We start from the raw sequence: 23,070 nt of genomic DNA, 5'->3' as shown, positions 1-23,070 counted from the left end.
GGTAGCTGGCGGGTCTTGATAAGGGCCACCTTCCGGAGCCAGGCTTTGAGTCCAGGGCACTTAGGAGTTTGCTGCTTGGGGAGGGGAGCAGGTCCTTCTCCTATTTGTCGTGTGGACTCCTTACTCAGAACAGCCGCTGCTTGGTGGCGTGGGCCGGTGTTGGGTGGGAGGGGGAGGCCCAGAACGCTGCACTTGGGAGGAGCCGGGCAGGGCCTTTCTCCAGGGGGAGAGTGCGGGAATGCAGGACGGTTCTCAGTGCCGTGCTGGTGGCATCGTCAGGATGGGGAGAGCATGTTGAGTGCTCTTGCTCTAATGCTTGTCCTTGGCCTCTAGCCCTGGCCCAGTGTGTCCAATCTGGCCAAGGACTTCATTGACCGCCTGCTGACAGTGGACCCCGGCGCCCGCATGACTGCGCTGCAGGCCCTGAGGCACCCATGGGTGGTGAGCATGGCAGCCTCTTCATCCATGAAGAATCTGCACCGCTCCATCTCCCAGAACCTCCTCAAACGTGCTTCCTCACGCTGCCAGAGCACCAAATCAGCCCAGTCCACGCGTTCCAGCCGCTCTACACGCTCCAACAAGTCGCGCCGCGTGCGGGAGCGGGAACTGCGGGAGCTCAACCTGCGCTACCAGCAGCAGTACAATGGCTGAGCCGCGGGGCTGCGGTGTGGACGGGCCGCGGTCCCAGCTGGGCCATGCGTTGCCGGGCCCCTGGGGCCCCATGCCCTCTCTGGAGATGGGCCTGTATGGCCAGTGGCAGGTGAATGGCCCCCGCCCCTTCCCTGTCCCTTCAGCAGCCCCCATCCTCATCCTGGGCCTGACCCTGGTGTGAGAGTGGAGGGAGCCTAGGGGTCTGTGAGCGCTCTGAACTGGGAGCCTGGCCTGGCACCAGGGCTCTTTTTGGTGGGCAACTGCTCTGCTAGAAGTTGGGGAAGGGGTAGGACATGGCCTTCAGGCTCCCTCACCCCTTGGCTCTTCCCCAAGACCAAAGAGGCATGTAGTGCCGGGCAGAGGGTGTCCTGTGGTCCCAGGACTCTTTGGGACAGTTACTTCTGAAACCCTCTTCACTGAACCTTCTCTGGCCCCCCATATTCCATTGCATCCTGATCTGTGCCCCAGTGAGAGGCCAGGGAGGCACAAAGCTTGTGCCTCAGCTGGACTCTCAGCCCCTGGCTAAGTCCAGACAGTCCCCCACCTCCCACCCAAGATCTGCCTTCCTTCATGGTGCCTCCAGGGACCCCTCCTGGCCCCAGGACTGGCTAGAACCTCTGATGGTAGGGCCATGGCATGGTCCTTGGCCCTTCTTGACTATGTGGCCATGTTGGTAGCAGGCTTGTTCCAGGCTCCAGCCTCTCTCTGCCAGTGAGAGACCTCCTGCCCACCAGCCCACTGCTCTCAGTGCCTTCTTTGCAGAGCCCGCTATATACACTTCTCCCCCCACCTTGGATGCCCATTCTATTCCCTGGGTGCCTCCTTCCCAACTGTGGGGGATTAAAGGGAGCCCCACTGCTGCTACCTGGGGAATGGGGGCACCAGGGCCAAGGCAGGGGCCAGGGGCTTCCCAGGGAGCGCCCCATCAAGATTCCAGTGTCAGCCCTGGTTCCACCCTTGGTACCGCGCATTGCCCCTTCCCTTCAGGCTCTTCTGTTCCCTCCTCGAAACTGCATGAGGGCGCCATCTAGTGTCTGACATGAGTATGGGCAGCCTAGGACTGACCACTGCGCTCATCCTTCATCCTCTAGAGAAAGTGGGAAGGAGCTGCTGTAGTGAGGAAAGGTCCCCAGGCTGCTCAGCACTCCCCTTCTGCTGAGCTGCTGCGCAGCTCCAGTTGGAACTTAGCCGTACTGTGTGACCTGCCTCTGAACCCTGAGTGCCTGGGGCCCTGGCCTTCTCACAGCTGGCCTTGCCTGGTCCAGCCTGGCCCTGCTTTCTTTCACAGCATTACCCTTCCAGCTTGGGCTCTGCTGCATCTCAGGCTGGAGGGAGCCCCTGCAGGAGGTGGGTGGAATTGGGTGGCTGCTTTCCCAGAGGCCTGAGCCAGACCATTCCGATGTCAGTCATGGTGCCTCCCCTGCACCCCCCACCCCAAACCAGGCTGGAACCCAAGTCCCCTTCCTCCACAGCTGCTTTCAGTGGGTAGGAAGGAGCTGGGGCCCAGCTTTAGCCTTAGCTAGACTGCAGGGCCTCTGCCAGGGAGGGATTGGCCCTCACTGTTGCTCCCAGTGGGTAGCCTTGGGCCAGGCTCTCCTCTTTCTGCATGTGCCACCTCCAGTGAGAAACAAAGCCAAAGAGACCACTCTGGGCCAAGCCAGTTGTGCCTTATACATCTCCTCCCATCTCCAGTGCTCCTGGCACAAGGCAGCAGAGAGCCCAAGTCCTGTGGCCTCAGAATTCCCCCCATTTCCCCAAGTGCCTCGGGGGCCTGAAGCCCTGGGGATTTATTTCCTCTCTTGTCCAAGGTAGGTCTGGTCCTAAGGGTAAGATAGAGGGCATTTGGAGATTGGGCCTTTATGCCATGGACCATGGCTGGAGAATGTGCAGTTATTTATTTTGTGTACCCCGGTTGTAAATGTATCCTCTGTATTCAATAAACAGGCTGCCCTCCCCAGGGAAGGCTCCCCATCCATTCTGACAGCCCAGGCTCCTTGCTGTGGACCAGGGGGTTACCTAGGAAGAGGAGAGATGGGGGGCCTGGCCTTGGCATGGCTACTCTAGGAAGATCTGACTCAACATCTGCCATGCCAGAAGTCAGAGTCCCAAGTGGGGAGGGGGACTCCCGAGAGTCTCTCCTTTCCCTTGAAAGGACAGACAAGAATACACAAGAGGACAGAGCATGGGGTCTTTATTGGATTGAGGTGGGGAGAGGGCCTGTGGTAGGCTTAGTTGTAGGCTGTGACCTGGTTGATCCAGGTGCTGAACTTACTAACCCGAGTGTATATGGCAGGCTGGCGCACGTTGCAGTTGCTGGTACCCCACGAGACGATGCCAGTAAGCACCCATGTGTTCCCTTTCTGGCAGACGAGAGGGCCTCCGGAGTCTCCCTGAGGGAGGGAGAGGAGAGTAGTCAGCGTGGGGATGAGGGGGTGCCACAGGGCGGTGCAGAGGACAGGACAGGGGGCTGATGCTCACCTGGCATGAGGAGGCCCCTGCGCCGCCTGCACAGATCATGGAGTCGGTGATGCGTGAGCCCCAGTATTGCCTGCACTGATTCACGGTGACCAGGGGCAGAGCCACCTGCTGTAAGCGCACTGGGGTCGTATTGCCTAGGGGCCAGAAGGGGATGGTTGGGCCCTGGATGACTGCTTCCCACCCTGGCCCTCTCACCCAGATCTTTGGCCCGAGTTCCTACCCACGCCGCTGAGGCGTCCCCAGCCAGTGGTGGCGCACTTGAAGCCTGCAGGCAGCGCCTCATCTGGGGAAGCCAGGCAGACTGGTGAGACGCGTTTTGTGTACCGGGCAGGGGAGGCAAGCTTCAGTAGTGTCAGGTCATTGTTTAGGGTGGTGGGGTTCCAGAAAGGGTGCGTGATGGCCTGTGGAACCAGGAAGGGGCCAGGTAGGATGGTGGTGCGCATAGGCCCCCCAGGGTTGATGGTTGCTGAGGGGGCTAGCTTAGGGCATGCCCTGAATTCCTCATCCCCAGAGGCCCCCGCCCCGGCCCCGTCCACTCTTCCTTTCCATGTCTGTAGCCTAAATACTCACCTTTGAGATGGACAGGACCTGCAAAGGCTCAGCATTGGATGATCGGTCGTACTCGCCCAGGACAACAACGTGGCGGCCAGGGCTGCAGTGAGAGTGGGGTTGGGCAGCCGCAGGGAGGGCAGAGTGACAAGAGAGGGGCATCCGGGGGAAGGAGGTGGGGAGAGGTGGGCTCGGGGGCAGGTAGAGTGGGAGTACTCACCTGACATTGCAGTGGGCAGCAGTGACCACCCAAGACTGGCTGATGAGGGAACCCCCGCAGAAGTGGAAGCCGCTTCTGTCCTGGGGTCAGGGGTCAGAAGTAGGGGTGGGCTCAGGCTGCACCTAGGCATGAAGCACCTGGTACCCTGCCCCACCCCTGGGGTGCATGTACCTGCAGGGACACCTGCCAGGGCCAGGAGCCCGACACTGCATTCTCTCCGTTGACAATCCTCTGGCTGAAGCTCAGTGCCGGCTTGATAGCAGGAATGCCGCAGCCTGGCCATTGGGATGGTGAGGACCTACTTCCCACACCCCCACAACCCCACCACCTCTCCCCACCTCCTCCTGGGTCCAAATTGAGAGGGCTCGTCACTACCCCTTCTCACCCTGAGAATCTCTAGGTATCTTGGTTACCTATGTCCCCAAATTCTGTCCGTTCTCTAACATCTCTCTCCACCCTTACTTCCCATTGTTCCCCAACTTCACCCCCACCCTCCAACTCAGGCCATTTTTTTCCTGACCCCTGGGATAGTCTCCTCCCTGGCTTCGCCACCTGCTCCAGCCTCAACAGCGAGAGGCTTCTCCCTAAACTACACGTCCAACCTTCACTTCTCAGCTTCCTAAACCCTCCCTGGCTCCCAGCTCTGGCCTGATCTCCTGTCCCATTTGTGAGACCAGTCCCTGCCCACCTCTTGCCCCGACCCTCCCGCAACCCTGGCACATCCTTTTTCCTTTCCCCACTCTGTTCACCTGGTTCCCTTCCAGCCAGTCCAACTCCTTCCCCGAGCCCCTGGGCAGGAAGCCTGGGCTGGTTTTAGGAGGCGGGTTGCTTTAGGGCTGGTCATCAGGGCTAGTCCAGGCCCACTCACCCCAGGAGGAGCCGAGGAGGACCAAGTTAAGGGTCAGACTGAGCAGCAAAATTGTGGCAGGCATGAGGTTGAGAGCTGGACCTGCTTTTATGGTTCTCCTCGTCCTTGGGCAAAAGTCCTAGGCCTGAGACCAAGCCAGCTGTGTGGGCTCAGCCCCCTCCCATGCTCTGGTCAGGAGGAGGGTCTCTAGGCCAAGGTCCTGGACCCAGGCCTAGACTTTATCAGATAGAGCCCAGGTGTGGGGCTCTCACCTCCACCCCCCAGAGCCTGGTCTCTGATTGGCTCCCTGAACCACCTCACATCCCAGGTGTTGAGTGCTGAGTAGCAAGGACTTAAACGGTTAAGTTAGGTCTGTGTGGACTACCTGGTGGCTGGGGTCAGGGAAGTTTCTCAGGGCTGTCAGGGGCACAGACAGAGAGGTGTGCTCAGCACCCAGGGGTGTTCCTGATGGGTGGAGGGAATGTCCAGCTGTGCTGTGGAGGGCCAGGGCCATGCGGCCAGGACAGGGGTTCTGGCAGGTCACAAATCTAACCGCATCTCAGTGATTTCTCACCAACTTGGAACAGGAGTCCGTTTGCCCAAAGAGATGGTGACTCTCCCACAGCACACTGGGTGCGTTTGGACCCAAACCGTCATCTGGTTCTGAAGCCCACACTCTTACTGATGAGATGACGCCTGGGAGAGGCCTGGTACACAGTAGGGTAAGGTGTGAGCCCTTGGTGACTGGCTGACCCTGGATGGAAGTTACAGGTGCAAGGGTGACAGCCCTCAAATCTCTGACAGCCTCCAGGCCTTGGGGCTCCCGTGGGCAAGCTCTTGGTGTCCACAGCCCATCTGAGGAAGAGAAGACAGCCCTGTGTGCAAACCTGCAATGGGTAAGTTGACTGGGCTCCTAGAGGTGTGGGGGGTGCCAACTGACCCCAAACTTCAGTCAAAAAAAATAAGATGTGCTAATGGTTGAACAGAGGGATGGAAATGTGATCAAGCAAACACAACAATAGTAACTGTAAAGTCGACTGTGGGTATATAGGTGTTCAATGCAATTCTTTCAGCTTCTATGTTTAAAAATCTTCATAATAAAATACTGGGGGGAAAAGCACAATCAGGAGCCCAGGGAAGTCCAGCTCAGAGTAGACCCTCCCCAGGGGTTGGGCAGACTCTTAACAGTTCCGAAGCTCCAGTGGAATCAGCTGTTCTGAGGGCAGGATGCTCCTGCCAGCACATGGCACCTAGGCTGGCCTCAGTGGGTGCTCAGCAAAGGTTTGCTGGATAAATGTGTCATGTCATCTCTCTCTGCATGAGCCCTGTGACGCCTGTCAGCCCAGCAAACTTGGGAGGTCATTCCCCCCCTCCCTTCACAGCTCAGCACGTGCAAATAGAAGTCCTGTTTGGTGTTAGCACCTCAGGGTGTGCCTGGTCAGGTGAGCGGTTGCGCAAAGGTATTTCAGGGGTGAGGAGTGTTCTGTGAGAACTTGCCCTTAGAGTCAGGGAGCAGCTCCTCTATCAGCATTGAGGGCTAACTCTGTGGGGTCCATGGGGGCCTCCTTGACAGAGGTGTGGGCTTTGCCATGGGACACTGATGAGCCAGGTAAAGGCTGTAGGTGGGGCAGTGTGTGGGGCCTTCTGGGTTTTACAACAGTCCCCAGTGGACTAGAGGGCAAGAGCAAGGCACTGGAGTGGTAGAGGGACCTCTATGGTGTAGAGAGTCAGGAGCGGGCTTTCCACCTTGAGCTGCAATGCTTGCCAGGGCTGGGGTTCTGGAGGAGTAGATGCCTAAGGCGATGGGTAAAGGGCACCTCTTAGGCCAGGCCCTGGAGCCATGCAGGGAGTGGCCCTGCAGGTGTACATTAGCCACAGAGTCCTGATGGCTGCTTGTCTCCCCCTCCACCCAGGAACACAGCCATCTGTTTAGGTGTTTTGGTTTTTTTGTTTTTTAAAGATTTTATTTATTTATTTGACAGAGACAGACACAGCGAGAGAGGGGAAAAGCAGGGGGAGTGGGAGAGGGAGAAGCAGGTTTCCCGTGGAGAAGAGAGCCCAATGCGGGGCTCGATCCCAGGACTCTGGGATCATGACCTGAGCTGAAGGCAGATGCTTAACTGAGTGGGCCACCCAGGAGCCCTGTTTAGGTGTTTTGTATTTCCTGGGTTTACTCCCCCCTTGTTCCAAGCCCTAAGCATCATCCTACTTCACTCCACTTCCATGGCCTGCACGGTTTCCTCCAGCAGCTCCAGGGTCAGTGGCTTCACTGTCTGGGACAGCACAGCTGTGGTCCCAGGGGCAAAGTGGTAGTGGCTGGGCCTGGGAGAGGAGAGGGACGGCCTCTCAACTTGGGCCCATCATGTGGCCCATCCTCTTCTTGCAGCCCCCATCTCCCCTGCTACTGCCCCATCCTCCCCAGCAGTCCCCCATCTCCCATGCTCCCACCTCTCTATGGGCTTTGTGGGTGAGCTTAATGTTCTCAGAAGCTTGGCGCCGGTCCGCATTATCACACATGCATCCACACTGCCCCCAGAGCCCAGGTCACCCAGGATCCCTGCAGTGACAGCTTCCACTAGCAGCTCCTGCGCGGCCTCCAGCTGTGATGATATGTGTGCTTGAGGCCCGATGGACCCTTCTGGTATCATCTTCAGGCTACAGCCTAGAGGTTTTGTTCATCTCGAAGCCCAGATTATTTACCATTTGCTCATACCCAGACTCCTCTGTTTCCCTATACCCCCATCGACCCCAAGCTCCCTTGCCCTGGTCTCTGCCTCCCTCTCTCCAGAGACGCTGTGTTCCCAGTGCCCCATCTTCACAAACTTCTCTTGAGTCACTTAAACTTGTGGTTCTGCTTCCAGTGCTGTCCACCCAACCAATGTGGTCTTGCTCCCCAATCTACTGGCTCACTGCTTTTTCCCTTTTGGACCTTAGGCACCTCTGAAGCAACACATGTCATCCACTTTCATCCCACCCTAAACAAAATCCAGACTCCAGACCCCACTTGCCCGTTACCTCCTCCCTCAGCTTCAAAGGGTCCTGAGCTTTGACTTCTCCAGGACTGGCACTGACGGTTGTCTGCTGGAACAGCGCTTCTTCACTCGGACTCCACTGGCCCCTCAGTCTCCATTCAGTCGTCACCTCCAAGAAGCCTTCCCTAACCTCTAGACTAGGCCATGATACCTCACCTTTGTGTTACCAGAGCTCCCGCGTGCCCTACCCATCAATGAACGCGTAGTGAGGGACAGCGGTTGCTTACCCTCATGTTCGGCTGGAACCGATCCTCCAGTACGGCCAGGGCGGCGTCCTGGCCGGAACCTGCAAATAGGAGGGGCATCTGAGGTCAGTCGTGGCCACCCGGCCGCGGGACGAACGTGAGGCCACGGTCGCAGGGTCGGGATTCGTGGGGAAGGGGCGGAAGCGCTCACCCAGGGCTGTGAAGGGCAGACGGCTGTAGGAGCCGTGGGGGTGCACGCTGTAGAGCTGCGGTCCAGTCAAGTCTACTCCGCCCACTATCAGCGACGCGCCCACGTGGCCCCGGTACCTTTTCACGAATGGGCGTGGTCAGCCCCAAGCCCTGGGCTTCAGGCCCCGCCCCTCCGTGACACCGCCCTCGGACCCGAGCCCCGCCCGTTCCTGTGGTCTGGCGCCCCGGTACTAACATTGCTCCTTCCTGTTGCCCAGCTCCTCTTAGGTCGGCCTTTTCCGGTCTCCGGGGCTCTCGCAGCCCCGCCCTTCCTCCTGTCCTTCCTCCTGTCCCACATCCTCTCAGTTCCGCCCTCCCTACAGCGGCCCCTCCTCAGGGTCATCTTAGCCCCGCCCCAGTACCGGAAGAGCGTCTGGCGCAGAACGCGCGTGACCGTAGCCACGCGAATCTCCCGGCCCGTGGACAGGGCGTGTAGCTCCATGTTGGACGCCGCCAGCCGCGTGGTCATTTCGGCGTCCGCGGCTACTCCAGCCCCACAGCAGCTGAGAACGAAGAGGGGGTTCGGTGTGGGCGGGGCTAGGGCCTGCGGGGACCGGGAATGGGAACGAGGGTCGGTTCTTGAGTGGGGCAAAGGGGTTGGGGATTTCTCACTAGATTTTGGGGGCGATGAAGTGGATCTTCTCGCAGTTCTTGTCCATCACAACCGAATCGCTAGTGGCCCGCGTATCCGCGCCCAGGATGACCCCGTCCTGGGGAGGGAGAGGGGCCGCTGGCTCAGTGCCTGTCCGATTCCCCAGCAATCCCTCTAAACCCTCCAGTCCCAAGTCCCTGCTCACTTGGAACACAAGGCCCGCGATGGTGGTACCGGTTCTGTGTGCCTGAGGGATCCGGAGCCCTGGGAGGACTCGTTCTAAGGATGCATTTCTGGAAACGGAGTGGAGAGGCCCAGGCTGAGGTTCCTCTTCTGGGACCCCATCCGTCACATCCTCCAGCTCTGTCCTAGCCTCCCTCACTTCTAGGGGTGGGAGCACAGGAACCCAAGTCGCCCAGCACACGCTGCCGCCCCTCCGCCCCCACCAGGAATAAAGGCCCTGGGGCTTCCACTCCCAGAAGCCCTCGTGGAGAACATAGGCAGCACCGCTCCCGACCAACCCCCGCCCCCCCATCACCTCTGGCAGTTCTCGAAGGAGAAGCCCCTTCGGGGCTCTAACGCTGGCTTCAGCATCTGGAGGTGGGCAGGGTGGTCCAGGGATTGGGGGTCTACGTTCGACCAGAGCGGAGCAAGAAGGGCCAAAGTCGGGTGCTCTGTCAGGCAACCCCCTAGCCCTTCTGACGCGTCTGGCTTTCGGTTTCACCTTTCCTCAGAGCGTGGCTGGCCCCTTCTGCAGCTTCTCTTTCACTTTCACCTTCACCTCTGGTCCTGGGCAGCTTGGCAAAGGGGAGATGTCCTTGCCTGGCTTTCCATCCTGCTCCCTAGTCCTCTGAACAGAGGGACAAATGCCTCCGTCTGGCCATTGTTCAGTAGCTCCTCCCCCTTCCAGCCTGAGTCCCTAGCTTTTCCTATCAGTATCCCAACTCTAACCTCAAGTCCCTCAGCCCTAAGGTTGTCACACTGGCCAGGTTTCTGTTACTTGCCTCCCAACAACATCAAGCATGGCTGCCTTTTGTCCTTTGGCACCCTCTTTCTTTCAGCTCTTTTGTTGCCTTTGCCTTCTCCCTGAAACCTGAAACGCCAAAGCTCAGTCCTCCACCATGGTGACCGATCCTTCCTGCTTCCCTCTCTCAGGTGCTGTCTTCCCTCTCTCAAGAGGGATGCTGTGGGGCTGTCCATCTAGTGGCCTGGAGGCATGCTTGCCTCTGCCCATGGCCCAGCCTTAGTTTTCCTCCCAAATGACCCTTTATCTGTCCACATCTTTCTCCTAACCACTGCTTTAGTCTCAGCTAGCCTCGTCTCTCCCCTGAATACTGCACTACCCTCCCTGGCTTCCCCAAGCTTCCTGCCCCTCAGCCCCCACCCCAGGCTACCCTTTACCTTGCAGAGAAGGGACTCTTTCTAGATTGCAAATCTGGTTATGCTCTTACCCTGGTTAACCCCTTCAGCAACTGCATATTGCTCTTAGGCTCAAACCCAAGTCTTTACAGCAGCCCACAGTACCCTTCTCATCCCATCTGATCTCAGAATAGGCACCACCTCCTCTGGGAAGCCTTCCCTGACCCACAAGACTCAGCCCCTTGGTGCTCCCTAAACTTTTCTCTCAGACCACTTAGCTCCATTAATTAAATCTTCATTAGAGAAATTATCTGATTCGTGGCTGTCTCTCCCCCAGATTTTAAACTCTTGCGCTTCTGTCACCCACTTAGCACTCAAAAGGCCCTGTCTAGGGGGGCACCTGGGTGGCTCAGTCGGTTGAGCGTCTTGACTCGTGATTTTGGCTCAGGTCATGATCTCATGGTTTGTGGGGTCCAGCCCTGTGGTGGGCTTTGTGCTCAGCGGGGAGCCTGCTTGAGATCCTCTCCCTCTCCTTTGCCCCGCCCCCCCATAAATAAACCTTAAAAAAAAAAAAGGCCCTGTCTAGTGGTGGGATCCACCTGCCCTTTGGGGAGCGGGCGCGGGACAGCTCACCTCTTCCCTGCCCTGCGCCCTTGGCTCCAAGTGCCCCCATCCGACAGCTGTGTGCGCAGCTACCTCCAGTCCCCCATCCCCAGAGCAGAGGCAGCCTACATAAACAGCTCATCCAGGAGAGTGGGAAGCTCTACATCTCAGGGTTCCATATTCAATCCCAGGCTTCACCAAAGTCCATCTTGCCCTGACCTTCCACAAAGTACCAGGCCTATGGCTGCTACTCAGCGAAGCCTAGTGGGTGCACACTAGTGCCTCCTCCTCCACCCACAGGACACAGGTCAAAGCTTAGAGAGCAAAAGAAGGTCTTTATTCGGGGGGCAGAGGCCCTGGGCTGGCAGTTGGGGGTTCAGGGGTGCTACGTCGGTAGGTACCCAGCAGGATGGCATTGATGTGCTCCAGAGTCTGGTTGCTGAAGACCATGTTGAGGTGCTCTGTCCCATGGAGAGGCAGCAGGTGCACAGGCTGTGGCTGGCGGCTCTGCCAGTGGGCACAGAGCTCCGTGCTGCGTGTGGCCACAGTGTCATCACCGTCCTCGTAGAGCACCCCCACGGGGTCTGTGTAGGGGAAGCCGTGGTCAAAGATGTAGGTGCGGGGTGTGGGCAGGCCCACGCCATACAGACAGTATACTTCCACGCCGGGTGCTGGGAGGCCTGCCAGTAGGTCACGTGACTGGAGCCACATGTACCAGCCTTCCTCAAAGTGCACATCTGCAAAGAAGCGCTGGAAGTCACGGCCTGTGTAGTTGATGCCGGGCGTGGAAATGAACACATGGTCCTCAGGCCATGCCTCGCTGGAGGGAAACATCCAGGGGGAGGTCGTTGATATACGCTGTTCCTCTCTCAGCTTGATGCTGGACATGATCGGGATGCCCTGGTTGTCACCTGTGAACACAAAGCCAGGTGGGTCAGGGAGCCTGGCCACCTCTGGCCCACACCTTGCCTCCCAGCCCAAGCTCAGCCAGATGCTCAGTCTTGTCCCTGGCCAATTCCAACGCTGACTCCAAGCCACAAACTCGGAGCAGGCCTGGCATTCAACAGGTGTTCAATGTGTGCTTAGTGAACGAGAGGCCCTGGTGGCACGTCTGTGGGGCAGAGCTGTAGAGCCTCAAAAGGAGGGAGAAGTTGGTTTCCTGAAGATGGGTGTATATGTGTGTAGATGGGAGGATGGTGCTGGTGGTTCTCCTCAGCCAAGTGTCTGTTGGGCCCTGTGGCCTGGGGCTATGCAGGGGTCAGAGCTATGTTCTTGGGAAGGATAAAATTAGACTGTGTCTGTGTTTGGCCCTTATTGATGGAGTCTGATGGAGTCTTTCCCTCAGCAGATCGTGAGCTACTGGGGGAAGGTAGAGTCTGGCTGTGCCCAGCATACAGTTAGTACTCATACAGTTAGTAGCTGTGCCACTTCTCAGGAAGGGCAGAGGGGCTTCTAGGGTGTGGCCCTGGCTCTGGCAGATCTGTCCTCAGTAGGCAGATCCCTGGAAAATGGGCTCCTGGAAGCAGAAGGCCGCTGAAAGCTGAGTGGGCAGGCCCTGAGACCACAAGGAACAGACGTAGTCCATGTGTCAGATTGCCAGGGTTCACTTCCTTTCTGTTTACTTTCCTTTTGTCACCGAAACACCACCAAAACAGACTTCTGGCAGGAGCTACCAGGCCAGGCCGGGCTCACTGCTCTCAAGGGGCCAGTGACAGGGGCCAGGCCTCAGGGGTGGTAAATAGCACGGTCAGCCAGGCCTTGTGAGCAGAAGCAGGAGTGAGGGCAGGCCCATGGTCAGTTTCATCCCCCTCCACCCCCGGCCCCTCAATGACACGGGTGGTCTGAGGCCCTCTCACCTGAGGCCAAGACCAGCATGGGCTTGATGGAGCCCCCCCAGGGAGCCCCAAGAGAGATGAATCCATCGACGAAGCGGTCCTTCCAGGCCTGGGGCTGGCGTAGCAAGAAATAGAGCAAGTGTAGGCAACCGAGGCTGTGACCAATGAGGAAGACAGGCTTCCCATAGGCAGCATGCATCTCCTCCACCAGCCCGGCGAGCTTCCGGTAGTATTCCTCCTGCTGGCCTGCAGCAGGGTGGATGGGGTCAGGGCAGTGGGGGGTCAGGGCCCACCTGCCCCAAGCCCACTATCTGCAGAGACACTCACTGGGCTCCAGCCGCCAGTCGTAGGGGGCGGCCCGCACCGTCTCGTCCCGCACATACCCGTTGTTGACCAGGTTCTGCACCAGTGTGTGCATGTAACCTGTGGGGAAGGTAGCAGCACTGGAGGCTCTGGCCACAGCTCCTGTGGGCCGGCCACGGCTGCAGCCTGCCCCTTCCCCAATAAACACACCTGCCAGCTTGTTGTTGTCCAGGTACTCAACAGAGTAGGTCTTCCCAAAGCCAGGGACACGGATCTGTACACCAGGGGCATTGGACACGCGCCCAGAGCTGCGGTTGTAGACGACCCTGGGGGCAGTGGGACACTCAGCAGGCCAGCAGCCAAGGGGCCGAGCGTAGGGGCCGGGGCAGAGGGGATGGCACGTACCTTGTGTTATCAATCCAGCAGTCCACTCCAAGGGGTAGGAATATATTGAGATCCAGCCAGATGGTGAAGAAGTCCTCCGTCTTGCGGTAGCACATCCAGTTCACCACATCTGGTTTATCCAGCTTGGCTTCCAGCTGATTCCCCAGGCAGCCAGGCACTGTGGGCGCTAGCCTTCATTCTGAATTCCTTGGATTCCTCCCTTGCCCCGCCCCCCATGCCTGTTCCCCAACCTCTCGCTTTGTGACCAGCTCCGCCCCTCCATCTCCCACACCCTCAACCTCCAGGAACTAAGGACTTGATCCTTTACATAAACAGGATCCCACCCCATCCCCCCAGCAGCCCAGGGCCCAGGTTCCCCTCAGGCAGGGAAGGTGCAGGGGCCAAGGCCACTGACCCCTGTCCGCAAAAGGCAAACACCTGGCCTGGCTCTCCATTCATGCCTAAGTCCAAGGTGAGAACAAACAGCTATGGGGGAGTGGGGGCTGGGCCTCGGAGGAGGAGGCAGGCCTTGATGGGCCTCTTCTGTTTTCCTGGGCTGGGCATCTTGTCCTTGCTGGGATGGGGGCTGAGTGGCTGCAGCTGACCACAGCTTGTAATGCCCTGGCCAAGCCCTCAGGCACACCCGCCCCCAACTCCACCCGCCTAGGGTAGACAGCTCAGAGACACAGGAACAGTGTGGTGGGGGAAGGGGTTCATTTCTCTGCAGGAGAAGCCTTTGGACCCTCAAACAGAGAGGCAGGTATCAGGGCGAATGCAGGGGCAGAAGGGCCTTGGCAGGGTCTGCTACCAGGGGGCTGGGGCCCAGGCTCCCCGAGGTCTGGCCTGGTGCATCAGGGGCCTGGCGGGGGCTTACCGAGGATGACGGGCCGTGTGTGGTTACTGAGCTCAGCCTTGGGCGTGGTGTGCGGGGGGAAGAGCACATTGAAAAGCCAGAAGGGGGAGGCAGGGGGGAGCAGCAGCCCGAGCAGCAGCAGCCCCCAAGGCCATGGGGAGCCCGACGGCCCCATTCCAGCCCTAGTGCCTACTGCCCACTGAAGCAGTCCTGGGCTGGCCTTATCTGGAGTGGTGGTGGGAGGGGCCCTAAGGCCAGTGGGAGGGACAGCCTGGCCAATGGGGGTGGCCAGAGGTTGCCGGGAAGGGGCATAGCCTCGGAGCCAGCTCTGGGCCTGGTTTCAGTTCCGCCTTCTTCCCTTGGTGCCAGGGGAAACAGAGCCGGGGCAGCAGGAGGCCCAGAAGTACACAATGTTTTATTGAAAAAAGTCAGGCCCCAGCTGGCCAGTTCCATTCGGCTTGGCTTGGTGGGGGTCCCTGCCCACAGGAGCCTGAGCCAGGTCTTCCTGCAGGTGGGCTGGGCCAGACCCCCCTCCCCTGTCGCCCTTCCCCTCCTCTCTGATGGTGACATCCCAACAATAAATATGCAATAAATAGCGTTCCTGGGCAGGCTGCCTTCAAATCTCCCATGAGCCCCCCTCCCCCTCCCAAGTCTTCTCCCGCCAGGACAGGCCTCCTGGGGTGCTGGATGGGGAAGTCCCCAGACCTCTCAGGGTCCTGCAGAAGCTCGGATCCATTGCCATTACCAGCCCAGGCCTGGTCTTCCAAGGAGACCTAGCAAAGCTGGGTCCAGGACAGGGCTGTCGGGTGAGTGCTGGGAGAAGGCTGTTACCCTGGACACCTCCACTCCAAGCCAAAGGTGTATATCCGGCTCAGGAGTAGATGGTGATCACTTCACGGCCACCTCCGCGCACCAACAGCACACGCTCGAGGCCCTCGGTCAGCACCTCCAGGAACTCCATGTCTGCAGGGCGTCAGGTCAAGGAGGCAGCACCAGGACCAAGGGGCACCCAGGGAAGTTTGGCCTATTAATCAGAGCTGGGGTAACCTAGCACCCCCCGGGGGCATCTAGGGAGAAGAGGTCCTGGCCTGACCCCATGCGTTGTCCACCTCCCCACTGCCAGCCTTTCCACCAAAGGATACAGTTCTCATCACCTTCGCTGTTCTTGGGGGGGCCAGGCATGTTCAGTAGAACCAGGCGGGCATCGTGGGAGCGCGTGACGATGACTTCGTTGAGCTTCACAGCGGTGTGCATGCGCCGCACATTGGACTGGTCCCTGCAGGTAATGCAGCTGATCACAGGCCCCACCCCTGGCCCACCCGAAGACCCTGTCCGCCCCCAGCCCACCTCCACTCCCAGACCCCCGTGTGGTGGGGTCTGTTTTTGCTGCACTCACGGCTTAATATGCACCAGCTCCCGGAAATTGTCAGGGGCGTGGCTGGGGTCCCAGGGCTCCGCCGCCATGTACTTGTCCCGTGTCCATGTCATCTGGATTTTGTCAGCCCCAGCAGCAGACTCGTCTTCCTCGTCGGAGTACAGGCTCTCCAGCCGCAGGGCTGAGTGTCGGTCCTTGACCAGCTGGGCCTGAGAAAAATCAGAGGTGGCCTCAGTGCCACGGGAAAAGGGGGACCTGGATGGCCCAACACGATCACTTGGCCTCCGGGAAATGGGTACTGACTTGGGTGAGGCTGGGTGGGGTGCGCCATTCTGATTCCCCAAAGTGATGGTGTCTCCAAAGCCTGACCTGCCACCCGCCCCTGCCTGAAATGAGAGAGCCACTGACTTCTCGCTCCCGCTCCGTCTTCGTCAGCCTCATCTGCCGCAGCATCTGGGAGCGCTGTTCCATCATCAGTGTCCGCTCATAGGTGTACGCGGAGATATCGCTGTTATGCTGGGGAGAGAGTGGAGCACGAAGAATGGGCTGCATGCAGCCGGCTATCCACAGGGCCACGGGGGCAGGTGACTCACCATCTCTACCACCTCCACTTCTGCCTCAAGGCGCAGGTGGTACAGGAAGACAGCCAGATCCTTCTTCATCTGGATGCTGTTGTCGTCCATCTGGGCCACGGTGAAGATGCGCATCCGGCACTTCCTCCACACCTGGGGCACAGGAGCAGGTAGGTGGCTGAGTCACATTCCAGCCCTCCCAGGGCCCAGCCCTGCCCACCTGGGTCCACCCGCCTGGCCCACCTTGTGCTGGCGCAGCAGGAAGGGCAGAAGCATGAGCATGCCCCCGTCGTGCACGATCCACCAAACGTCAATGTGGCCCTCCAGGTAGCGCTCATGGTTGCTGGGGTAGAAGGCGATGTTCTTGGGCACAAGCAGGGCCAGGTGGGCCGCCGTGGTGCAGCGCACAGTGTCTGGGGGACAGGGGCCACTACTGAGTGCCAGCCTATGGCCCTCCGGCCTCCACCCTGACTTGATCCCCACAGGGTCCAGCCACATGGCCCAGCCCAGGACCTGTCCCATCACGCACCAATAAAGGTCTTCCAGGCCCGTGGGTCCTCGCTCTGTCGCCAGCCATAGGGCCAGCCCAGCACCACAGAGTTATGCCTCATGCCGCCCAGGCCGCAAGATTGGATGAGGTGGGCCAGCCCCTCTCGCACCTTGCTGGCTACCACCACCTGGCAGAAGCCCTTCACCTTCTCAATCTCCATCATGTTCTTGATTGTCTGTAGGGAACACACAAGGGTCAGAAGACAAAGGCTGTTAGTGTTCCCTCTGCTGGGCTCCCTCCGCACAGAATGACGTGGGGATAAGGGTTGGGGAGGAGAAGGAGGTAAGCTGCCCACCCAGAGGCCATGTTTTCCGGGTGGGACAGCCATACCCCCTTGCTCCAGCTCTTAGGGGGCAGCGATGCTGTCCACCTGGCTGGCCAGGATTTGTCCCCTTCTCCTAGGAGTCAGCTGCAGCCCAGACACCTCTAGTCTGGCTCAGCACCCCGCCCCCTAGAGCAGGCACCTGCTCGGCAGCCTGGGCCTCGCCATAGCTCTCCAAGAAGCTGCCCTGGATGACAGAACCGACGATGGTCAGGCCCTTGCCGGCCTTCAGCTGGGAGGCGAAAGTGAGGAGCCGTGGGTACTTCACGTGAAGGTCCTCATCCAGCTTCAGCAGCACGAGCAGCTGAGGCCTGCAGGGCCCAGATGGAGAGCCTGAGACCTGGGCCACAGGTTTCCAGAGAGCCCCTCTTCTTCCTCCTTTCATAGTTCACAGGCCCCCATAGGTTTGAGGAGTAAGAATCCAAGGGCAGCCCTGACAGCCCTGGGACAGGGATCATGGACTCGGGAGGGAGGGCCAGCACCTCCTGACCTTCCACCCTCACAGCTCCCCCCGAGAACCTAGAGTGGCTCCTGCCAGCCTGGGTGTGAACTCACCGCCAGTTCTTGGTGTGAGGAGGCCCCTCCTCTAGCCGCAGCAGTGCATAGCGGGCAGCACTCAGGGACAGGCCCCGGATCCCGTCACCCCACTCCTTTTCAGCCCTGCGGAGGCCACCACGAGCTGGTGAGCCTCTGGTCCCTCCCGTGGGATTCTGTCCGTGTGCATGTGAGATGGCCGGCAGCCAGCCCCTGAGTCACAGACCCCCAGCCCCGCACCCATAGTGGCTAGTAATAGATGGCTCAGCTCCCCCAAACCTGGCATACAGACCACCCCACCTGCCCCGACCAGGTGGCAGCCCCTCACTCACCCTTGGTATTCGATGTACTTGTAGATCATGCCTGCAATGAGCATGGCGACCAGGGCATAGTACCAGGAGGAGACAAACATAAGGGCCAGGCAGAGGCTCATACCCAGGAAGGACAGCGCCCTGGGCCAGAGTGGGGAAGGGCCAGAATCAGGGAAAGATCAGTAGGGTCCCAAGCCAAGCCTCCAACACCCCAATCTCTCACCAATAGCAACGCTACCCAGGAAACTCAAACCCCATCCTGGGGGGGAGCTCTTGGCTTCCCCCAAAATTCTTGTGTCAGAGGACTTGGCTCGGGTCCAGATGGTGCTTACCAGTGATAGTACTTGAACCGGGGCCGCCAGTTGGGTGTCCTCAGGAGCGTCTGCACAGCACAGGCCAGGTTCACAAACAGGTAACACATGAGAAAGAACCTGCAGCACAGGGAATGGCTAGTACAGAGCGGCCTCCTTGGCAGCCAGCTGCCCGACGTACCCGCCCTTCCTCAGGCTGGGCCTGGACTCGGAACTGGGAGTTTCGCGGCCCCGCCCTGTGTGGTCAGGTCTCCTCAGCTACACAGCCTGAGGCAGATGGGCCTACTGTAGGGGTGTCCACAGAGCCAGCTCCTAGAGGACAGGCAAGCGTCTGCAGGCAGATGAGGTGGGAAGGGGGCTGCAGGTGGGAGGAACAGTGGCAAGAGGATGGTGCCGAGGAGCGCTCAGTGTCAGGAGATGGCTAGACAATATTCAGGCCTCTGGCCAGGTGACCAGTTGGATGAAGGGCTGTTGTGAATATGGAGAGAACCTCGAAGGAACTTGAAAGGGCCATTTTGCATGCCCTGGATTAGGGACACGTGAGGGACTCTGGTGGGTGTGGGAGACCAGCACATGGAAGCCTGCCACGCCAGCCCGCCAGCTCAGGGGCACAGGGCTGAGGAGAGGGGGCACCAACCTCCACCTTCAGCTGGCAGGAAAGGAAGGGCAGAGAAGAAGGCAGCACAGCTTACTAGAAAAGGCATGCCAGCAGGCAGAAACCTCCAGGAAGGAGAAGTGGTCAGTCCCACTGGGGCCGCGGGGAAGAAGCACCCAGTAAAGGCTGAGCTACAGCCTTGGGCTTGGGCAGAGAGGGCTCACCACCCGATGAAGGTGGCAAGAACAGTTTCAGGTGTGCAGTTACGCACGCGTGGAGCTGGGCAGCAGTGGAGGAGGTAGGCGGAGGTGAGCTGGGGGAGTGAAAGAGCGCGATTCTGGCAGGCCTGGCTGTGGCTGGGGGGCTGCTTCAGGGGGAAGGGAGGACCTGTGAGGCCAAAGGCCGAGTGGGGCAGTGAGGGGTAGTCCAGTGATAGCCGAACAAGCACGAGGGAGTGGAACGAGATGTGTGAGGAGAAACGGAGTAGCACTGGCAGAGGGGAACATGGTAACCACGGGAGCTCTGCCTCAGGGACCCCCGGAAATTGCCACATGCTGACCAACTCGCATGGGGCACTGAGGGACTCAAATGCCCAGCTGACTCCAGGACTTTAAAAGCAAACAACTTTGAAAACAGATGGGCGGGGCAGTGGTGGCTTCATCAAGGCACTCTGGGCTGCCTGCTCTGGGATCTCCCACAGAGGAGTCTGGGACCTGCTGGTCTCTGCAAAACCCCGCATAAGTGCCAGGCTCACTCCTGTACCACCTCCATACCGAGGTAGGCTGAGTTCTGCCATGCACACTTCTCCCCACACAGCCTTACCCGGCTCCCAGCTGGACCCTCAACACCGGACAGGGGCACAGGAAGGTGCTGGGGCCCCGGAATGAGGGGTGCTGAGGGTACAGGAACCCTTCCCAAGACCATTCCCCTGCCCCAGCCCCCAGCTCACATGGACAGAATGGGGGCCACCATGTCAAGGGAGGCGATGAGGATGCCCAGCTCAGCAATGAGTGCCGTCAGGAGGAGTGCCCACGTTGGTTCACCATTTGCCTTTCCATGGCCAAATATCTGCATGCATCAGAGTCAGTGGGGTCAGCAAGGGAAGATGCTGGTCCCATCATCCCCATGCCACACCTTGGGCCACAAGCCACAGCCTGGCCTCCATCATCCCCAAGTCCATCCTCTGGGGCTTAGGTCACATCCACAGCTGCCCCGATAGACACCACAAGTTTCTCTGCCCTCCCATCTCTCCAGGCCTCTCTGCTGTAGATGAGCCATAGAAAGGCCACGAGGATTCTGGGCCCAAGTAGCTCTGCCAACAGCAGAGCAGGGCAGGGCAGGGCAGGGCTGGGGCAGCGCTCAGCAGCTTCCCAAGGATGGCTACACGGCCCCGGGGCCACTATAGGCCCCAGCAAGATGCAATGCATCTATATCCCCTACCTCTCTACCCCCGCCAGTGTGAGAGGCCAGCCGCACCCATGCTGTGGGGGAGCGCAGAGAGGCTCACCCTGAGGAAGGGAATGATGTTGTCCTTGGCGATGGCCTGCAACAGGCGTGGTGCCCCAGTGAGGCTTTGCAGGCCAGCACCACACGTTGAGAAGAAGGAGCCGATGACGATGACCCAGGGCGAAGGCCAGGCCAATGTGCCCACCACCAGGTTCCTGCTGACGCCATCGCCGTACCTGCAGGGGCCAGGCTCAGGCCATGCTCCATGCAAGGAGCCCCCAAACCCTGGGGAGGGGGGGTGCTGCCCAGAGTGAGAGATGTCAGCAGTCAGGAAGGATGGCTATGGTGGGCAGAGTCCTGGCCCCTCAGCAAAGAAGACGAGTTCCTCAGCCCCTATCCTTTCCCTCAGCCCAGCCCTGGTCCTGATGCCACCATCCTCTCAGAAGAAAAAGTCCTGGTGGGGCCGGACTCACCTGGTGGCACAGACCACCATTGGCAACCAGCAGGCTGAGGACATGTGTGGGACCACGTGTACGAGGGGAGCTGGTGTCAGGGCAGGCCAAAGCTGAGCCCCCTGCCACAGGGAGGGGCCCAGCTCACTCACTTGTCCCGGAGTACCACACCCTCGATGCAGGCGCCAAAGAGAACCACACTGCTGAAGTCTGCGGCCGCGTCAAGGAAAGCTAGGCCTCGGCTGCCACTGCCGCCCCCACTCGGCCCCCACACAGAACCCACGCGCCCCCTGCCCCGGCAGACAGCTGGGACAGCCCCTCGAGCGCGTGCACGCGAAGAGTGAGGTACGCATGCGTCCACGCGTGTGTGGGGTGTGTGCGCCTGCGCAGACCAGGGCCTCCCGCCCGCGGCCTGGGAAAGGATACACACAAGGGAGGTTGTAACAATGGCCAGAATGGTCCCCACAGGGATGGACTTCTGGGCATCACGGAGGTCCCCGGAGCGGTTTGAGCCAGCCATAATGCCTCCAAAACCAACAAGACACCCTCAGGGGCTCCCCGGGAGCGAGGGCAGGGCCGGGGGAGGGGGGCACGGGCGAGAGGTACCCACCTGTTACGGAGGGAAAGAAGATGCCAACCAGCACGGTGAAGGATGTCGCGATGTCAGCCACCACGTACAGGGGCAGGCTCTCCTTCAGGCCGAGGGCATCTGTGGAAGGCAGCCCGTGCTTCTCCACGACCTCGCCCTTCTCCAGGTAGGTGCTCCACAAGTTTTCTGTGGGGGCAGCAGCGTCAGCACCGCAACCCTGCTCACTTCCCAGGGGCAGCGTGGGGCAGCTCAGCCAGAGGCTGCAGATGTAGGAGGCTTAGGGGTTCGGAATGGGGGCCAGCATGGGCCACAGGGAAGGAGCTGTCTTGACAGAAGTCTGACAGGCAAAGGTGGCTGAACCACCATTGACCACAGCCTCGCCACTGCCTGCCTCCTACACAGAGGCCTTTTATGGCTCCTAGGAGAACAATCCCAGGCAGGGTCAGAGGCGGGTGGCTGGGGAGAGAGGGGTTGCCAGAACTTTCTGGGGGCTGCTGCATGCCTGGGATACCGGCCAAACAGGCTCTGTTCACCCAAAACCTAGCTGCCAGGAACGAGACTGAGAGGACACTGCTGGGCCGGGAAGGCAGCCAGACCTGCCCCCCATTCCCGAGCTGGCCACACAAGGACAGCTCTGTGCTCCAGTCCCCTTCCACACTCGCTCCCCGCCGCCTGCTCAGCCCGTGCGTCAGAAGCAGGAGGACGGGAGGGAGCACGCACCCTGGAGCACACCAGCAGCTGCACCAGGGATGCCAGGGATCTCGGTCACATTGTTGACCAGGAAGTAGGGGTCACAGGAGTCAGCGGTAAGGTTAGGGCTGTGGCAGAAGAGGTTCCACAGCTGCGTGGCCACTGTCTCATTGTTCATCATGGTTGTCTTGGCACAGATGTCAAACTGGTCCCGGGACAGGGTCCTGTTGCCCAGCATGCATACTCTGTGGGGGGTGGGGGGTGGGGGGGGGAGCAGAAGCATCAGTACCTGCTCAGCTGGAGGGCCCAGTGTGTTCCCATCCTGCAGTCTCTGGGACTTAAAGGCTATCTACTTGGGAGGGATGTCAGTGCAATGCGTGGATGTATTCCCAGGTGACTTACGGAAACACAGGAGGGTCAAAAATTGACTTGATGCCCCCGGCATAGATGGACAGGATGGAGATGATCACACAGGCCAGGAAGAGTGAGGCAAATTTGTTCACATACTTGACACCAACAAACACCACCAGGGTCATGAAAGTCAGAAAAATGGTCCCATACACCCGCATATTGTTCAAGGTAGCACTCGATGTATCGTGAGCGCCTGTTGGGTAAAAAATGGCAGCTGGCGGGGCAATGTAGGTCTGAAACAAGACAGATAAAGAAAGGTCGAGCTTCCTTTCTGGAAAGCGATTTCTGTAATTTTGATTTTCTTTTTAAAAGAATATTCAGAAAAAGACAGTCACAAAAGACCATATATTGTATGATTCTGTTGATATGAAATATCCAGAATGGGTAAATCTGATTAGAGAAAGCAAATTAATGGTTGCCTAGGGCTGGAGGTGAATGGGGAATGACTACCAACAAGAATGGGATTTCTTCCTGGGGGGATGAGAATGTTCTAAAATTGACTGTGGTGATAGTTGCATACCTCTGTGAATATACTAAAAACCATTAACTTGTATACTTAAAATGGGTAGAGAATTGTATGGTGTGTGAATGATATAATTCAGACAGAGAAGTCAACCTGAATAGCTAAACAGCGAACAAATAAATAATGATAGTACTGGATTATGAGCCAAAGAATAAATATCCAGGAGTCCATGCTGATAGAAAAACACGGTTAGATAAATAAAGGGGGAAGAGGACACACTTTCCTTACAGAAGAAATCCAAATAATAAA

The 23,070-nt window shown here is 59.0% G+C and overlaps 5 protein-coding genes across 13 annotated transcripts in view; 1 reads left to right on the top strand and 4 right to left on the bottom strand.

Annotated features, from left to right (window-relative positions):
• PSKH1 (protein serine kinase H1) overlaps positions 1-16,501 on the top strand; it is a 41,856-nt gene extending 25,355 nt beyond the window's left edge. Inside the window, exons 3-4 of one of the 4 annotated variants that reach the window (XR_010407987.1) lie at positions 334-5,467; positions 5,550-16,501. Coding sequence is in view for 1 of the 4 variants with exons in the window: in XM_045890885.3 (XP_045746841.1) it covers positions 334-651 (318 nt within the window). In the remaining 3 variants the exon portion in view is untranslated. Of the gene's footprint in view, positions 1-333 lie in introns of all 4 variants that reach the window. The other 3 variants (XM_045890885.3, XM_064580344.1, XM_064580343.1) reach the window with 3 other exon arrangements.
• CTRL (chymotrypsin like) lies at positions 2,488-4,830 on the bottom strand. The gene is made up of 7 exons (XM_045890886.3): positions 4,767-4,830; positions 4,070-4,173; positions 3,899-3,978; positions 3,700-3,781; positions 3,350-3,530; positions 3,130-3,263; positions 2,488-3,041 (listed from the first exon to the last, which is right to left on the bottom strand). Exons 1-7 carry the CDS (start codon positions 4,828-4,830, stop codon positions 2,880-2,882), a joined length of 807 nt encoding a protein of 268 aa, XP_045746842.1. The 3' UTR covers positions 2,488-2,879.
• PSMB10 (proteasome 20S subunit beta 10) lies at positions 5,643-9,521 on the bottom strand. Of its 2 annotated transcripts, XM_045890883.3 has the most exons (8): positions 9,342-9,521; positions 9,009-9,096; positions 8,824-8,921; positions 8,574-8,714; positions 8,174-8,289; positions 8,005-8,063; positions 7,194-7,345; positions 5,643-7,067 (listed from the first exon to the last, which is right to left on the bottom strand). In XM_045890883.3, exons 1-8 carry the CDS (start codon positions 9,395-9,397, stop codon positions 6,956-6,958), a joined length of 822 nt encoding a protein of 273 aa, XP_045746839.1. In that variant the 5' UTR covers positions 9,398-9,521; the 3' UTR covers positions 5,643-6,955. The 2 variants fall into 2 exon arrangements, with proteins under 2 accessions (XP_045746839.1, XP_045746840.1); XM_045890884.3 differs by lacking the exon at positions 7,194-7,345.
• LCAT (lecithin-cholesterol acyltransferase) lies at positions 11,081-14,392 on the bottom strand. 2 transcript variants are annotated; one of them, XM_045890881.3, is made up of 6 exons: positions 14,162-14,392; positions 13,309-13,465; positions 13,114-13,229; positions 12,928-13,023; positions 12,622-12,846; positions 11,081-11,676 (listed from the first exon to the last, which is right to left on the bottom strand). In XM_045890881.3, exons 1-6 carry the CDS (start codon positions 14,313-14,315, stop codon positions 11,102-11,104), a joined length of 1,323 nt encoding a protein of 440 aa, XP_045746837.1. In that variant the 5' UTR covers positions 14,316-14,392; the 3' UTR covers positions 11,081-11,101. The 2 variants fall into 2 exon arrangements, with proteins under 2 accessions (XP_045746837.1, XP_045746836.1); XM_045890880.3 differs by having other exon boundaries at positions 12,928-13,229.
• SLC12A4 (solute carrier family 12 member 4) overlaps positions 14,537-23,070 on the bottom strand; it is a 22,496-nt gene continuing 13,962 nt past the window's right edge. For 3 of the 4 annotated variants that reach the window (XM_045890878.3, XM_045890876.3, XM_045890879.3), the window contains 18 exons: positions 22,290-22,531; positions 21,918-22,132; positions 21,219-21,383; positions 21,035-21,133; positions 20,761-20,818; positions 20,218-20,392; positions 19,660-19,778; positions 18,137-18,235; positions 17,826-17,945; positions 17,515-17,619; positions 17,102-17,270; positions 16,617-16,812; positions 16,331-16,500; positions 16,109-16,240; positions 15,924-16,031; positions 15,537-15,724; positions 15,283-15,416; positions 14,537-15,103 (listed from right to left, as the gene is read on the bottom strand). In XM_045890878.3, coding sequence (XP_045746834.1) covers positions 15,012-15,103; positions 15,283-15,416; positions 15,537-15,724; positions 15,924-16,031; positions 16,109-16,240; positions 16,331-16,500; positions 16,617-16,812; positions 17,102-17,270; positions 17,515-17,619; positions 17,826-17,945; positions 18,137-18,235; positions 19,660-19,778; positions 20,218-20,392; positions 20,761-20,818; positions 21,035-21,133; positions 21,219-21,383; positions 21,918-22,132; positions 22,290-22,531 — 2,586 coding nt within the window. In that variant the 3' untranslated portion in view covers positions 14,537-15,011. The remainder of the gene's footprint in view (positions 15,104-15,282; positions 15,417-15,536; positions 15,725-15,923; positions 16,032-16,108; positions 16,241-16,330; positions 16,501-16,616; positions 16,813-17,101; positions 17,271-17,514; positions 17,620-17,825; positions 17,946-18,136; positions 18,236-19,659; positions 19,779-20,217; positions 20,393-20,760; positions 20,819-21,034; positions 21,134-21,218; positions 21,384-21,917; positions 22,133-22,289; positions 22,532-23,070) is intronic. The other variant, XM_045890877.3, reaches the window with a different exon arrangement.

Source organism: Mirounga angustirostris, unplaced genomic scaffold (genome assembly GCF_029215605.1).
Source record: "Mirounga angustirostris isolate CCGP_5_RB_7025 unplaced genomic scaffold, mMirAng1.0.hap1 SCAF_16, whole genome shotgun sequence".
Lineage (NCBI taxonomy): Eukaryota > Metazoa > Chordata > Mammalia > Carnivora > Phocidae > Mirounga > Mirounga angustirostris.
This window is presented reverse-complemented; position numbering and strand designations above follow the sequence as displayed.